General features: G+C 38.0%; 1 protein-coding gene across 2 annotated transcripts in view; it reads left to right on the top strand.

Moving 5' to 3' along the window:
• The window catches only part of MYLK (myosin light chain kinase), a 2381262-nt gene that overhangs the window by 1000985 nt on the left and 1363736 nt on the right, over positions 1-16541 (top strand). For both annotated transcript variants that reach the window (XM_044074915.1, XM_044074916.1), the window contains exons 4-5: positions 233-281; positions 3260-3425. In XM_044074915.1, the coding sequence (XP_043930850.1) occupies positions 233-281; positions 3260-3425 (215 nt within the window). The remainder of the gene's footprint in view (positions 1-232; positions 282-3259; positions 3426-16541) is intronic.

Below are 16541 nucleotides of genomic sequence, written 5' to 3'. Positions count from 1 at the left end.
TTAGTTGAGTGTGACAGATGTTGGTCATAGTCCAAGGCAGTTTTGAATATTTACCATATGCTCTTAAGATCAATCACTTCTCACATATTTTTAATTTTCATTTGTTTTAAAAACATTTGAATTAAAACACTGTTAATTGTTTAAAGCATTTCTCATCAGTATTTAGTAAATGAATGCTGTGAGACTCATTTTAGAATTAAATTGCTTATATCATATTACTCTTTTTTTATAGATAACTTTGGGAAGAAATATGGATTACCATCCAGTAACAAATCATCCAGGTAAGATTCATCAGTGCAGTAGCAAGTGATAAACTGACATTAGTTAAACAGAAAATACATGTTCAACATTTGGTTATGATGGTATGATGATAATGGACATCAGCTGGGTTTAACAGCCCTGTGTTTGTAATGCTTAGTCAAACACTCTGATTGTGCTGTGCTGACGAAGTCATAACAGAGCCGAAATATGCATATCCACAACTAGTGGGGTTTGGCTTTATTGGCCTGAAATTGTCCAGAAAAATGATGAAGTAAGTCATGGGCATTCAGAATCGCCAATGAGCTGAAACACCTGATGTTCATATTATTCCATGTGCCTCTGATACAAGAGGTTTGGCAGGTCACTCAGTGGGAGTTCTAGCTTTGCTGAAGTTTTCATTTTGTTTTTAATGACACTAGTATGTAGAATGAAGACTGCTCTTATCCTAAAGAACTTTTATTATAGGAATTAGTGTGAAGGTTGAGAGCAGAGCTGGTCTGGTAACATTGTATGCTTTCTTGCAGGAAGTTTGCTGATTTCATACTTGCTACAGTGTCTTATTGTCCCCCCACCCCACCCCCGCTCATTCTCCAACACACTGACAGAGTTGCTGGTGCTGGTTTTAGATGGTTTGCTGTGTTTGTTCCATACTGAAGCTTGGACTCTCCCTTCCCCAACACAAAGAGCTGCTGTGTTTACATGCTTTGTTGTATGTGATTATGCCATACTGAATCTGTGACTCCCCCTCCACAACACAAAGAGCTGCTATTTTACATGCTTTGTTCTATGTGTTTGTGTCATACTGAAGCTCTGACAACCCCTCTCTAACACAAAGAGCTGCTGGTTCATAGGTTCATAGGACAGTACTAGGCTACTGGCCCTTACAAGCATAGCCAAGAATTTTGCCCATGTTCCCACAAAGTTCGCACCTGTTTCCCATGTCCAGCAGGGTGGGATCCCAGGGGTGTATTTTCTGATTCCCTTTCAGTCATCCAGGTTCCTCTTAAAGAGGGCTAGTGAGCTACTCTGCTTCACATGGAGAGGGAGTCTATTCCTTAGATGGGGGGAGTCTTTGGGACACACATCTATCCTATCAACAAGTTCTATTAATGTCACAGACCAGGTTGAGGCCTTGTGTGTGGGTTGCATGAGTGGAGTTTTATTTACGGATATGCAGCAACTCCATCAAGGCTGGGTCTGAGATACTTGTATGCCAGACGCAGGTCACCTCTGAGTTAGAGGGACAGGGCTTTTTAGCCTATCTGTGTAGGATAGGTGTATGAGACCCTGGATTTCTCTGGTCAGCAACATCTATGATCTCTCCAGCTACTGCATGTGTTTAGATGGTTTGTTCTTTTAGTGTTTACATTTTAGATGGGTAGAATATATTTGTGACCTGGCATTATGGTTGAATGGCTGCAGTAAATTAGCAATCAGAAATATTGACTTTTGTTCAAAAATAATTTGGAGAGTATATGGTATCTGTCAGTTAGTAGTGGAATTTTGATATGTTAAGCAATTTGTTCCAATCCCTCATGTGGAATAGAAAAAAGACAGTGGTTTTCCAATCTGAGTGAAGAGTTGCTTGGAAATTGAATAGCGCGTGCACACACACACACACACACACACACACACACACACACACACACACACGCTTGCATAGTGCTAATATAAAGAAAGCCACTGTCTCGGTCTCTGGCTTTGCCCTCCTAATCGCAGTCTATGCAGTTTTCTTACTATTGAAGTTATTTCTTGTGTGTACATCTTCAACAGCTCAGTGTGATTTACAGAGCCACAGTTTACTAGACAACTGAAAAAAAAAATAGCTCGGGGAACAGTCAGGCATCTGACTCACTAGGCTAGAAGACAGATTGAAGTATTTTAAGAAGAGGTTTGTTTTCATCTATATAAATGTATGATTGCTTATGTTTTAAGTGATGTTTCAATAAAGATGTTTCTTGTTTAAAAAAGGGGTAGGAATTGAATAATTTATGTAGTATTGCGTAGGATCTATAGCACTATATGTCAAGTATAATGATTTTTAATGCTAATTTAATGCAATTTGATTACTTTTGTATGAATGTAAATTTGCCTGTGTCACAAGTGATAATTCAATAAAGGTGTTAAAAAAAAGTTTTGGAGATTCATGAGGAATGCTTCCAAAGCTGTATGTAGGCTGCTTTATATGGCTGCCTTGAGGTCAATGTTCTAGACTGTTATACTGTGCTATTTATATAGGCTGAGGTTAAGAACTAACAGTGTCATTGTATATCATATTTCCAGTTTGCATATTTATGAATTGCATAGTTGTAGAGTGTAGCTTTCTCTGCTAGTGCTTGAATTTGAATGGACTAATAGAAAAGGAATCTGATAAATTATGGGACTTAATTTTCTAGAGATGGGGAATTAGATATGCAGAACAAAAAACTCCTAACATAAAATTACAAATAAATAAATGCAGAAACTTTTGACAGAGGTATCCATTTTTCAGATTTTATTTCTTGTAATACTTTTCCCCATTTATAGACTACTACTTGTTTGAGATGGTCTGCAGACCAGAAACAAAAATTTGTGGCAGGCCTTGGGGTTTAGTTGAGGACTATCGGATTATTCAAGCAATTGGAATACAATAATGAATACTGTAGTTTTGTTACCTAGTTAGGGACCACATTTTTAGATCTTTGTGTGATGCAATCTCAATTTCAAACCACTAGATGCCACGCCATTCTTTTTCAAGTAAGTCTGCTGGTTTATGCAGAAAGGCTTTCCTAAGTGAATTCTAGATAAATGTTTCTGCTCCACCAAATTATGTGTCTTGCCCAGTTTTTATTATTTTATTTGCAGTACAGATAGATATATTCTACACTTTTAGTTGATGGAATGTAAAAGGATTTTAACATTCATGTCTGAGTAATTCCATCATGTAGAATGATTTAATTAGATTAATTTGTTTGATTACCTTGATCATATTTCCTTAACTTTCTTGCATTATTTTCAGCTCAAGATCTTCGGTACCACCTATAGACAGTAGGCCAAGCATCTGGGGAGAAAGTCCACCTAAATTTGTTACCAAACCTAGCAGGATAACCATAAAGGAAGGTTGTACGGGCAAGTTTTCTTGTAAAATAACAGGTCGGCCACAGCCTCAAGTGACGTGGTTTAAGGTAAATGTTCCTTTATGTAATTTTTTCTGTTAGACTGTAAAATTCAAGAACCATCCAACCCAAGATGCAGTATTGGAGAAGCTGTATCCAAACACAGTGTCTTCAACAATGTTGGAAATATAAATGCCTTAAACACATCAGATTTTCATTTAATAATGTGGGCATTCTTTTGAAATTAACATTTTTGAAAATGCTGCAGAACTGCAAGCTTTACATAGGTATCCCAGTACTTTTCTCTTGTGTGTGTATTTCTGGTTGTTTTGAGCTGTAAATGGCATGATTCTAACCACTGAAGATGTAGTGGGAAGCAAGAACAACTGCCTTACACATGACTGGCTGTGCAGGCTTTTGGTGTTTCTTGGATTCATTAAATATGGACAAATAGATATCTGAAAGAAGTTTATATGAAAGTGATGTCTCCATAATCTTGTGCATGTGGTAATTTTTCTTCACATGCTTACTCTATGTGTGCTACATATCTAAACATAAACAGTTTGTCCTCTACTTTATCTTATCTATAATGTTTCTTTTTACTTTTTATTGCTTTAGAAGTTATTGGAGCTTTTCACCTCGGGTCTCCACTAAAAATGTTTTTCTTTGTAACTCAGCTGGACCAACCCAGTTAGTAACTGTGAAATAAATAAATAAATATCTGTTTATCTTGTATCATTTCTCTGGCTGTTCCTGCAAACTCAAACTCAGTAGGGTCCAGGAACAGAAATAATCCTTGTCAATCTCCATGTGTCTTCATTCTCTGTCTCCTCTTCTGTGAAGCCCTACTTGAAAAGTTATTACCACTGCAAGTGCATTGAAGTCATCTCCCGAGACTATGTCAATGCTTTAATATGCTTTGTGCTATAAGGCACTGGTTAATTAATGCAAACAAATAAAGCTAATTGAAAAAAAAATGCAGTAGTGCTTTTTGAATTGATGAAATGTTTGCACTTTGACAGTTCAGACTTCTGTAGATTCTATGTGGATTGACTCTTTTATTGCACTATATTTTTTAGCTTTGGGTTTTGGACTTGGCAGTTTTGAGCAATGCCCCAGGGTTAAAAAAGAAATCAAATGTGACCATGCTGTGATAAATACCTAACATATCTGTGAGTTGTGCCCCAACAGGAAGTAGGTATGCATAAGCATTGTTAGAGCACAGATCTGCCAGGAATAATTCTTCATATAAAAACAACAGTCAGTGCACATATATGTAGGCCATTCTCTGGTAGGTCGCATGACCAGGTAACACCAGAATGTGTGAAGCATGGTCATTACTGTGTGCATTCACAGTTGTATTGAAACACCCCTAATATCTGACATGGGCATAACTGAGAGCCCATAGAAGGGCTTCAAAGCAATGTGGCTTCTCTGTTTTTTTTTATAAATGGGAAGGACATGGGGTGCACAGAGAACAGTAAGAATGAGGGGTGAGCAAGCAGAGAAATGCACAGAACGAGCAAGCAGAGAAATGCACAGAACGAGCAAGCAGAGAAATGCACAGAACGAGCAAGCAGAGAAATGCACAGAACGAGCAAGCAGGGAAATGCACAGAACAAGCAAGCAGAGAAATGCACAAAATGAGCAAGCAGAGAAATGCACAGAACGAGCAAGCAGAGAAATGCACAGAATGAGCAAGCAGAGAAATGCACAGAATGAGCAAGCAGAGAAATATACATGGGAAGAGAAGGGGAAGGAAAACATGGAATAGGGAGAAGGAGGAGGATAACCAAGCCAAGCTGTGTGAGAAGAGCAACAAAGCCACAGACACAAGAGAAAAAAATTGCTACCAACTTCAATATTTATAAATATATATAATAAATGGCATTGTCAAGAATAGCTGACAATAGTAAGAACAGCAACGCAATAGCAATGCTGAAAACATACACAAGCTTGCAAGCAGTGCACAGATATGCAGTGGTTACATTCTTTAATAACAGTGCAAAGCTGTGTAGTACTGTGCTAAACAGGTGAAGCAAATATATGCAGGTATGGCAGCAATGCAGTGCATGTATCTGATGCCTTGAGAATCTTCTCTGCCTCCTCTGACAGATGATCTATTTTTTTCTAATTCTTCCCCAACCAAAATACTCTTAAAAAGTAATGAGCAGAGCATAACTGCTCATCAGACAGTGATTAAAGTTGTACAATAAGGCCTAATGTACTAGGATGAAAATGCAGATAGTTATCATATTACTGTAGTAGTCAGACTGTGTCTCCCTGTCCTCTTCTTTCCATTGTGGAGAAGATCAGGGAGGTACTACTAAGTCATTGTATGACAGCTGGCACTGCTCACCAAAGTGGGTGATGTCTCTGCCATCTTTCATCACTCTGCAGGTCATGAAACACATCCATCTTGTATCGGGGGGGCCTAATATGAGTCTCCCCGTAGGTGCTGTCAGTGGTGGATATATGTAGCAGGTGATGGGAAATCTTAATTTCCGTGCTGCACAATGCAAAAAAACTTCCACATGCTGCGCTCACAGAACCAGTAACCCCTTGACAGGATGAAATCAGGAGCAAAAAGTAAAGTAAATGTAGAACAAGATGCACAGCATAGAAACCATGTGATGCACATCAGCAGACAGTATGGTAGCATTAGACAGACTAATAATAATGCAAAGTGGTATTACCAGAACAGATAAGCGTGGACGGTGTGGGTGGCACTAGCACAGACTTCACATGTGGTAGCATAGCTCTGCCACCAAATGCACAGTGCACTACCATGGCGGAGCACTGCAGCCCAAAGTCTCTTTCGTCAAGTTAAACAGCATGGGCACAGAGGTGTAATGGATCTGTCTGGGCATGCATGGATCGTACTACAGCCTACCAGGCATGTGCAAATACTGAAATGGGCACCACAACACAGTGTAGAGCTGACAGTATGCTGTGTTACCAATGTGAGTAATAAATATTTGAGCAAAATCACTGAATTAGAAAACCTGTGGTGCTATGAGATCAGTTTTAGCATGATAAAAGCCACAGTTGCTATTGCAGTCCTGAATGTACTGTAACAGAATACAGATCACAGAATTTTTTGAAGTATCTCCGGGAGTAATAGAAAGGAAGAATATTCCTGCAGGTATGGTAAGGGATACAGGCTATCTGCAGGTGAGGACGCAGCATGGATAGCTTTACAGCATGGAGAGATGTTCAAGTGTAAGCTGCATATACTGGAACTGGCAACTTTAGGGTTCTTGAGGAATGAGAGCAGAAAGGGGGCAAGTACCCTCTTATCAAGCTTTCTGTGTGACTGCACAATGACAAGGAATGTATTCTGGAACAATGCTATATCTAACAAACACCGGGAAGAAGGAGGGGTGTGTGAGGCATACCTGTGACATGGACCATTCTGCAAAAGTATACACATGGGAAACACTTTGATGTTGCATAGAGGCCACAAGGGGGCTTTATGACAGTTTAGGTGCAGACACTGGCCCCTAGAACCTTAGTGAAAATAGGTTACTTCAAAGACTGCCCACATAGTAGTGATCCCTGTCCGCAGGTTTCCAAGGGAACCACAAATAATCTTCCATATGCTGCAGCATTACATCAAGAAACTGATATAGGATTCATGAGGGAGATGCCTGCACAAACTCTTACTGTCTCCCCTGATGGCCCCTAGGAAGTAATCCTAGCAGGGATGATCAATAAACATACCTTTGTGTCCACAGAAATAGGTATTGTATACATTGTACATGAGTCTACTTGTGGATGGCACAGGTCGAAAAACTTGAATATGCTGTATCTGAACACACTGTAGCACTTGACAGTGTTCCTGTTGTGGTGATGATGGTAGATTGGTTGCAGATGGAATTGTGTGAAATCTGGAGGGTGACAACACACACACACTGTTGCAAATACTAGCTGTGAAAATGGTCCTTCTGTTGCTGTTCAACTAGCACAAATGCTGGTCCTAGCATCTTAGCAACATCAGTTTGCTTGTTCACCAAGAAATGACAGTGTGTAGAGCCACTGTTTAATGTGGCTTATCACACAGTTTTTATACATTTTTAAATTGTTCTTCCATGTTCTTTAGCCTTACTTGTTTTTGTAGTTTTGTCTCATTTAGATAATGCTCATTTGCATAACAATGTATGGTCATTTTTATGTGATACTGACCATGCTACTTCTATTAGTATTTCATGCAACATTTTTAATTTATTTTTACTGCCATGTGGATAGGGCGAGGTACTTTAGATCAGCAAGCTGTGATACATTATTTTGGCCATTTTTATACCACTTCTAATTATCACACATCACATGTACTTGACCAAAATGGCCGCCTGTTTGGGGACTTTCTGTGGATGAAAGCAAATGATAGGCTGACAACAACAGTTGTCATTGCTGTGGCTTGTTGGGGACTGGGGACATCTATTGTTCCTGACAGCTATGAGTTGAAATATGTTACTTTGATAATTCTTTCACTTTTATTACAACCTGACATCACAGGGGTCCCCAGAATGTAGGCAGATAGAGAGAAGAAGGAGTATGTGAAAACGCAGGGCAGTTCAGTGATCTTTGCTTAAGGGTAGTATGTGTGTATGAACAACAAGATGAAATTCATTACTGAGGCCAGTATGCCTCAGTAATGAATTTTAACTTTCTTCACAGTCATGTATCAAAAATATGCAGTGTAGCTATCTTGTATTGTAGCAGGCTGTATATGAAGGCAGTTGCAAGATTCATGCAAAACAGCCATTGATAACAGCTAGTTGGCACTATGTGCTATCTCAAGATGAACTTACTTTTATTTTGTTATTTTTTCAGATAAATAGTCTAACACATAGAGGTGAATTTGAAAGAAATTATTCTAAAACAAAATATGTGTGTCTAGTCCTTCTGGTTTTAGCACCATAGTCTTAAGAACTTTTTAGTGAAGTGGTCACACATGCAAACCTCTATTACCTTCTGGACTCAGCCAAGAAGCAACTCTGACCTAATTTATGAATTTAGAAGTCTATTTTGGAAGTGCTGTCTGAACCATTTCAGTGTGAAGAAAACAAAGGAGGATTATGTACTTCTGATAACACTGGTATCCTATTAAAAACATTTTGAAAATAAATTATTTAAGTATGTGTTAAGTTTTGATAATTTGGTTTTCCATGAGTGTCTCAAAAATAAGAGAGTGCATCATAGTCTGAGGAATTCTTAAATTACAAATCAGTATCAACAAAGATGACCTTCTTTGTTATGAACTACATGCTTTATTTGACTGGAGTGGTCTTGAAATGATAAACATTCTTATGCAATACTGTTAAAAAAACTCAGTGAATGAATGCAAAGAGCAGAAATATATGACCTATATTTTACATTATGATTTAATTTGGGATAGGACTTCTAGAAAGGAAAGAACAACTAATGATAAAGCACTGGTATGGTGTGAAAGTTTGCATTTTGTATTAAACGCTGCAAATTTAACTGACCCATTGATATTTTTGTTGTAAGTTTTGGTTTGGTTCCTGTCTGAGCTACCTTTATTTGTTATCTTTGATATCTGCCATCTACATGAGGAAACATTTCTTTGGAGTTTGCTTGGGGTACAAAAATACCTGTGCAAATTCCAAGAGGAGAAGGTTAACACATGCGCTACACCTCAAGCAACACATAGCCCTTCTAAACCCACACCACCAACACCTACACATAGCAACATTAACTCCACAAATGCGGAGGCCCTTAACTGTAACCAGCCCAAGCAACAAGGACCTCTGAAGCTGAAATGCAAACAAACACCAATCACAGCCAAAGTGTCACACAGCTCACAACACCAGTGTGCCACCCAGCAACAGCCCCTAAGGCAAGACAATGTACCTAACACTTTAGATATAGGTGACTCTGTAGTCAGGCACACTGATGTCTCACTCACCAGACTGAACAAGGAGAAAATTACAGTCAGCTGCCTGTCTGGTGCCAGGATCCGCCACATAACATATGCACTCAAGTCACTCCACAACAAGTACAAATATGACTCTGTCATTGTCCATGTTGGAGTGAATGACTTGAGATGTTCCTCCCTGGACTACATAAAAAGAGACATGGAAGAGCTCTCGGATCATGTGGCCCAGGCAGGTATGACCCAAGCCCTGAGTAGCATCCTGCCTTCACCCAGAATAATACCATAATGTAAGGACAAAATGATTGACTTCAACAATTGGCTAAGCTTCTGGTGTCATTCAAAGGGACATCCAGTATCTGTCTGCCTGGGACGACATGATCGACAGGCCACGATGCTTTGCCAGAGATGGTCTGAACCTGTCACCCCTGGGATTCTAAAGTCTAAACTTCAAAATGCACTCTCTCGAGGCACTCCTAAAAATAGAGAACATCGATATCTGTGCAGTAACTGAGACCTCGTTCAAGGCTCCAAAGAGCACCCCTGCAATACCAGGCTACAACTCTTACCACACTTTTCGGCCACCAAACCAGGACCGAAACGCTAAAGGTGGAGGAGTGTCCATACTCACCAAGGATATTCACACCACCAGGCTAGTTGCCCAACACAATGCGTCTGAAATTCTCCAGGTGCAACTAACACTAGGTAAGACTGCAGTCCAAATTGTAGCTTGCTACCGATCCCCCACCATGCCCCAGGATTCTCACTACACCTTTCTAAACATACTAGAAAATATTAAGATACAACCAAGCACCCTAATACTGGGTGATTTCAACTACCTTGCCATTAACTGGGAAAACTACTCGTGTGCCACACCTTTGCCCAGTGATTCTTGAAATTCATAAATTCCAGTGTCCTGGATCAACTAATTCATAGTCCCACCAGGGGATCCATTATCCTAGACCTGGTCATTACCAACATGGGAAATCGATGCTCCACACCTATGGTCACCCCCTCGTTGGTCAGGTCTGACCATAAGCTAATCACCCTTAATATCCACATCCCACCCCCTCCCCCCAGTAAGGAAACCTCCATAAAAAACTTCTCCAAAGCCAACTTCATGCTACTTAAGTTAGAAGTGGCAAACTTCATGACACCCATGCAGACAGGAACTGAAAGTTCGTCTGCTGAATCCTACACTAAGGCACTGTATGAGCACATCCACTCATGCATGAATCGTGCCATCCCAAATAGAACCTAGATGTTGCATGTCCTCCAAAAAAAGGAAGCCAATCTGGTGGTCCCCTGCCATAAACAAACTTTACAATAAAAGGAAGAAACTTTTGCAGAAGAGAGGAAAATCCCAGGATGTAAAAAACTCCCTTACCAGCCTCAGTTAGAAGCTGAGATCCCTCATAAAATCCTCTAAAGCTAGTTACGAAAATAAAATTGCCAAAGATTCCAAAGACAACCACAAGGCATTCTATAACAATGTCAAGAATCTAAATGGCAATGAACCTATGAACCTCAGATCTGCTCTGAGCTACAACAGAATTGCATTAAATATACTGATCCCAAGGATATTGCCAAGATCAATTCAGTGCCAACTTCACTCCCCTCTCACCCCTTAAACAGCCCATCTCAATACCAGAAGATTGCCAAATTCCAGTAATAACGGCCACACAGGTAAAAAAATGCACTCTCCAAAGCTAAGAATACACCATCCATGGGACCAGATGACACCCCGGGCTGTGTACTACATGAACTACAAAATGAACTGGCACCTCACCTAAGTGTCATGTTTAATCATAGCCTCACCTCAGGCTTTGTGCCCACTGAGTGGTGCACAGCTACAGTTATCCCACTCCACAAGGGGGGGCTCCACCTTGGATCCTGGGAACTACCACCTCATCAGTCTGATGAGCCTGATCTGCAAGGCCATGGAACGTATTATCATGGAACTTATAAACAAAGACATTGGCAATCTTCAAACACTGGACCCACCTAGTTTGGGTTCGTGAAGGGCCGATCTTGTCTCCTGAACCTGATTGACTTCTTCGAATCAGTCTCCAGAGCCATGGACAAGGGTAAGGTGGTCCACACAGCCTATCTTGATCTCACCAAGGCCTTTGACACCATCCCCCACTCTGGAATCATAGATAGACTTACTAAGCTGGGCATTAATCCATATGTCACTCGATGGGTTGCCAACTGGCTTACTGACAGAACCCACACTGTAAAAGTAGACGACTCCAAATCCAGCTCCAGACAAGTGATGAGTGGAGTACCTCAGGGTTCAGTCCTGGGACCACTCTTGTTTGGCATTTACTTCTTTGAAGTACAGGCCAACACTAAGGGACTCTGGCTAACAAAGTTTGCAGATAACTGCAAACTGGGAGCCATTACTGAATCCCCAAATGATGTGGATACTCTACAGACGGGCCTTACAGAAACAGATACTTGGTGCTAGAGCCATGGGCTCAAGCTCAGTGCCAAGAAATTTATAGTTATCCCCTTTGGGAAGAAACATGTACCCGTGAATTACCACATAGGGGGCAGTACATTAAACACCAAAAGTGTGAGAAGAGATTTAGGGACACAGGTGGACAGTGGTCTCACCTTCAATAACCACATCACCACAACAGTCAGGAAATCCTTCTATGTGGCACACCTCATCACTAAGGGATTTTCATCCAGAAAAAAGGAGGTCATTGTCCCACTGTACTCATCCCTCATTAGACCCATTATAGAATACAACGCCCCATTTGGTATGTACCTCTCAAGATATCTGCAACAACTGGAAAGGCCGCAGAAATACCTCACTGAAAGAATCACATGTCTAAAGCAGATGCCCCATGCTGACCACTTTAAAAAACTCCAACTATACTCATATAGTCTAGTCAGAGGCAATCTCTGTGTAACATACAAGGCCATGTCAAACCCAGAGCTGTTGGACATGCTACACTTAAAGAAATCCCAATCCTTCAGAGCCACACGCTCCAGGGATCCTAAACCTTGTCATCACAATAAACAAAACATGCTGGAGGGATAGGTTCCTGACCCAGAAACTCCCCAGACTCTGGAATAGACTGCCCAGACATGTCAAGTAGAGTGCATCTTTGGCCCTCTTCAAATGGAACCTTGACGATTGGATGGGAGAAAGAAATTCACCCTGGGGATCACGTCAATTGCCCTGCTAGACAGGGGTCCAGGGAAGTAAATAGTGTGGGAAGAAATGGTCAGGGAGTTATGGTTAGGCTTGTATAGGCCATAGGGTCGATAGCCTAGTACCAACCTATGAACCTAAATTTTCTTGACTTTGTTGCACATTTGGGAGCCATACATACATATATCTGTATCTATATATATATATATATATATATATATCTATATATATATCTATATATCTATATATATATATATATATATATATATATATATATATATATATCCATTGTTTCCTTGTGAATTGTTTACCCACTCTCTTCCCGATCTTTTCTAACCTCCTCAGATTGATTCCTATAGTTATTGTGCAATATTTTATATGCCCTACTAATTATCTCCTTTGTAACACCAGCTTCTGTTCTAAATACAACTAAGATTTTACCAGAGCTGGTCTTTCACTTAGGATTCCCCATCCCTCCATCTTTGTCTATACCCCTATCAATCCCTGATAGGGAAGTCAGTCTCTAGCCTGCAGTCCAAATGTCTTCTTGGCCTCTTCCCATTCTGTTACCTTTCCCTCTCTGATTGTTTGCTCCCAATACATTGGTAGTACTTTTTTTTTTCTTGACTGCAAGTAACAAGCATTTCTGTTTTCTGTTTTGTCTTTAGGATTCCTGGCATTCTATAGAGAAACTAAGCAATGTATATACAGTTGAGAGTTACCAATGATAATTTATTTTTGCCACCATTTATGTTGAGTCTTTGTATACTTCCATTTCTGTTGAACAGGGTAAGATATGTGCATCTATAAAATCAGTAGGAAGCATGAAAAAATGAATACAATTTATTAAAATTAGTTTTAGAAAACGTTTTTACATTTGAAGCTATAATTTTTCATCATCATCATATGAAGTGTGTTGCAGTGGACGTGGCCATGGCAGCTGCATATGCCGATTTACTGTTGACTTTAGAAAACATTTTTTATTCTAGGTTTATTGGTAGCTTTTGTATGTGGAGGATGTCCCAGAAAGAGTTTGTCTGTTTTGTTGACCAAGTGTGTAGGAGTGCGAGTTTTCTGAGGTTTATATTAAACACTGGAACATAAATTATTAACTATTTGTATGTGATGACTAGTTGTAAGAAAAAATGTTTTGTTGTACTATTTTTTAGGAAGGATGCGTATGTTAAGTGTTACATGTTCATGGTAATCACTAATTGCATATGAAAAAGAATGTGGACAAGGGACACTTCATTTGGATGTGGAGATTAGTGTCTGGAGCTAGCATATTTGAAAAAGATAACACTCTCGTTTAGCATCTGTTTCATGAGAGAGATTTCCTAACTGATATTTAGCATGACATAAGTGATCAAGTTGGTTATGTAAGTGATGGGAAATGTAAAGATATTTTAAAAGATGAGATTATTTCGAAGGACAATAATCACAGTGAAGGTTTTCCCATCACTTACTCAGTGGATATTGAGGGAATATTACTACCTCTAAATTGGTTTTAAGAAACATTGAATTATCACAAATTGTGGGGATGAGCCCTAAATTCATTAATAAAAAGAAATTCAATTTAAAGATATTGTTAGCCAACCCAGCATCTCTTAGTTTAACTGAGTTGCTGTTAACCAATGGACTAGCTGTTTGTGGCAGTTATAAATAGTGTAAGTGCATATAGTCATCTCTTTACGGTCAAGGACCAGAAAAAAGTTTTTGGTGTTACACTATTATCTTCAGTGAAACACATGAAAATATGTATTTACCTTAATGTTTCCTATAATAATTCTTATGTTGAAAAATCCATGTGTTAACTACCACAAGGATTTATGCACATACATGAAATTAAAATTAAAAGCATAAGTAATGCACTATATAAGCACAGGTTTTCATGTAAGAACTACAGAAAATTATTTTTGGGGGTAATTAAGCAGGTCAAATTAGATTTCAAAGGCAGTGACATGGAAAATGTATTAGAATCTAGAGCGTTTTAAAGGAAAGTCATTCTGCAGGCAAATTATCCACATAGCTTAAATGAAATTTTATCTAGAGAGTTTTAAAGGAAAGTCATTCTGCAGGCAAATTATCCACATAGCTTAAATGAAATTTTAATTATTACGCGTATTTTAAGAATGAGACCATTAAATAGTATATATGTTGTATGTGTAACTAATGCATTTTAGGTAGAATGATGTGTATGTTATCAGGATTTTACTAACTGAAATGTCATGCAACTTTAGTACTAAGTATTTAAGCAGAGCTGTTTGTATGCTGTGGTGTGTAGTCTGATGAAGTCTTCAATTAAAAATGTTGTCAGCATTGTCATTTACCAAACTTTCAGGTAATTTGTTGGTTAATTGTAGTTTTGTAGAGTTGTTAGATGAATGTTGTAGCAACCGCTAATTTTGTATTTATCTTCTATTTGTGCATTTTTGTCTTCAAGTCTAGTTCATGGTTAAAAAGGTTTTTTTAGAAAATGTCAGTGATCCAGTTAACACATATAAATAAAATATAAAAATGGATCTCTACTCAGCGACTGTTTTTATTTCTGAATATACAGACTTTTTTGTTTACTTTAATGTTATGGCTTTTTATCCTGTTATAAACCTTCTTTTGATATATCCAAATAAATAAACAATAGTAGCATTTATTTATGTTGTTATCATCAACTTCACGGTGTTGCTTGGGGCACTAAGTTTGCCCCTGCATCTGTCAATTTAGTACTGAGTTGGTGGGGGAGTTATTAATTTAAAAGGATTTCAACAAATTTCCTTTTACAAATGTTTTATTGCGACCTGTTTTATATGGAATGAAATTTGATACCTTTTGAACGGACATTAATAATAGCATCAAGTTCCTTAAGTTTTTTTCTTTTTTTGAAAGATAAATTTAATAAGAGCAAAACATGTTTGCATACAAATATTTTTAGAAAGATAACTTTTGTTAATAACTATTTATATTTTAAAATTCAGTATCCAGCATTTCTGAAATTAAATATACTTATGGGTAATTCATTAGACTTTCTAAAATTATCAGTGATGATCAGATTTTTAAGAATGAATTTTTGTATTGAAAGAATTATTTTTAGATAAGAATTACCCAAGTTAAGATTAATAACAAAATTCAGGAGTTAATTTCTAATAGGAATTGTAAATCTCCACCTATTCTAATGATTGGCTTTGTTCCTAAGACTAAATTGACTTTTGACATGCAGCATAATTTTAAAGCATTTCCAGTTCCTATTAGCCATGATGATATTTCTATTAAAAAATATTATTTACAATAATTGGGAAATTTATTCAGGGCAATCAAGAACTTTTTAGTATTTTAGAATCTAAACCTAATTTTTATTATAAAAGAAAGAAAATTTTAAAGTATTTTTTGAAAGATCTTCTCAAATCATTAGTAGACTAATATATTATATAGATGCTTTTGGGACCTGTCAGTATAAAGATGAATAGTAGACATAATGTTTTAAAACTCAAAGAATATGAAATTTTTGCTAAGGGTAAGTTTAATTGTATATCAACACGTATAGTGTATTTAGATCTGTGTGCTTCATGTGAGAGCTTTTATGTAGGAAAACCACTAAAATCCTCTTAAAAAGAATATATGAGAACACGTTAGCTATTAGGAATAGGGATAGTGCTAATGTGTTGATTTCAGAAAATGTGAGGTATTTGTCTGCGATCAAATGGGTACTGATTTTAATATGGGAATGTTAATATGTTGGTAGTTAAAGAAATTAAATGACAACTGGAGCTGGCTGTTGATGTTATTACAGGTATTAATGAAAATTTAAATATTAATTGTATTTTTGGCTTCATAATAGAATTTTTGGTAGTTTAAATTAAAACAAAGTAGTATTTTTAAATGTGTTGTATGTGCTGAGAGAAAATGATGTCAGTAGTTTTAGTAGGTCGTGATTGTAAGAAGTATTTGCTGAGAGGAAGTGATGTTAGTAATCTTAGTAGATCATGTGATTGTAAGATGAAGTGTTTAAGTTAGGTATTATACGTGGAATTTGATTAGATGAATTTGTTGTATTAAATTGAACAAAAGCACTAAACCTTGTCTGCTAGCTGTAGGTCATCTTTTTTAGAATTTAAGTTAGTTACTTACA

Source organism: Protopterus annectens, chromosome 6.part0 (assembly GCF_019279795.1).
Source record: "Protopterus annectens isolate FY-2018-M chromosome 6.part0, PAN1.0, whole genome shotgun sequence".
Lineage (NCBI taxonomy): Eukaryota > Metazoa > Chordata > Ceratodontiformes > Protopteridae > Protopterus > Protopterus annectens.
Note: the sequence above shows the minus strand (reverse complement) of the source record. Positions and strands in the feature narration are given on the sequence as shown.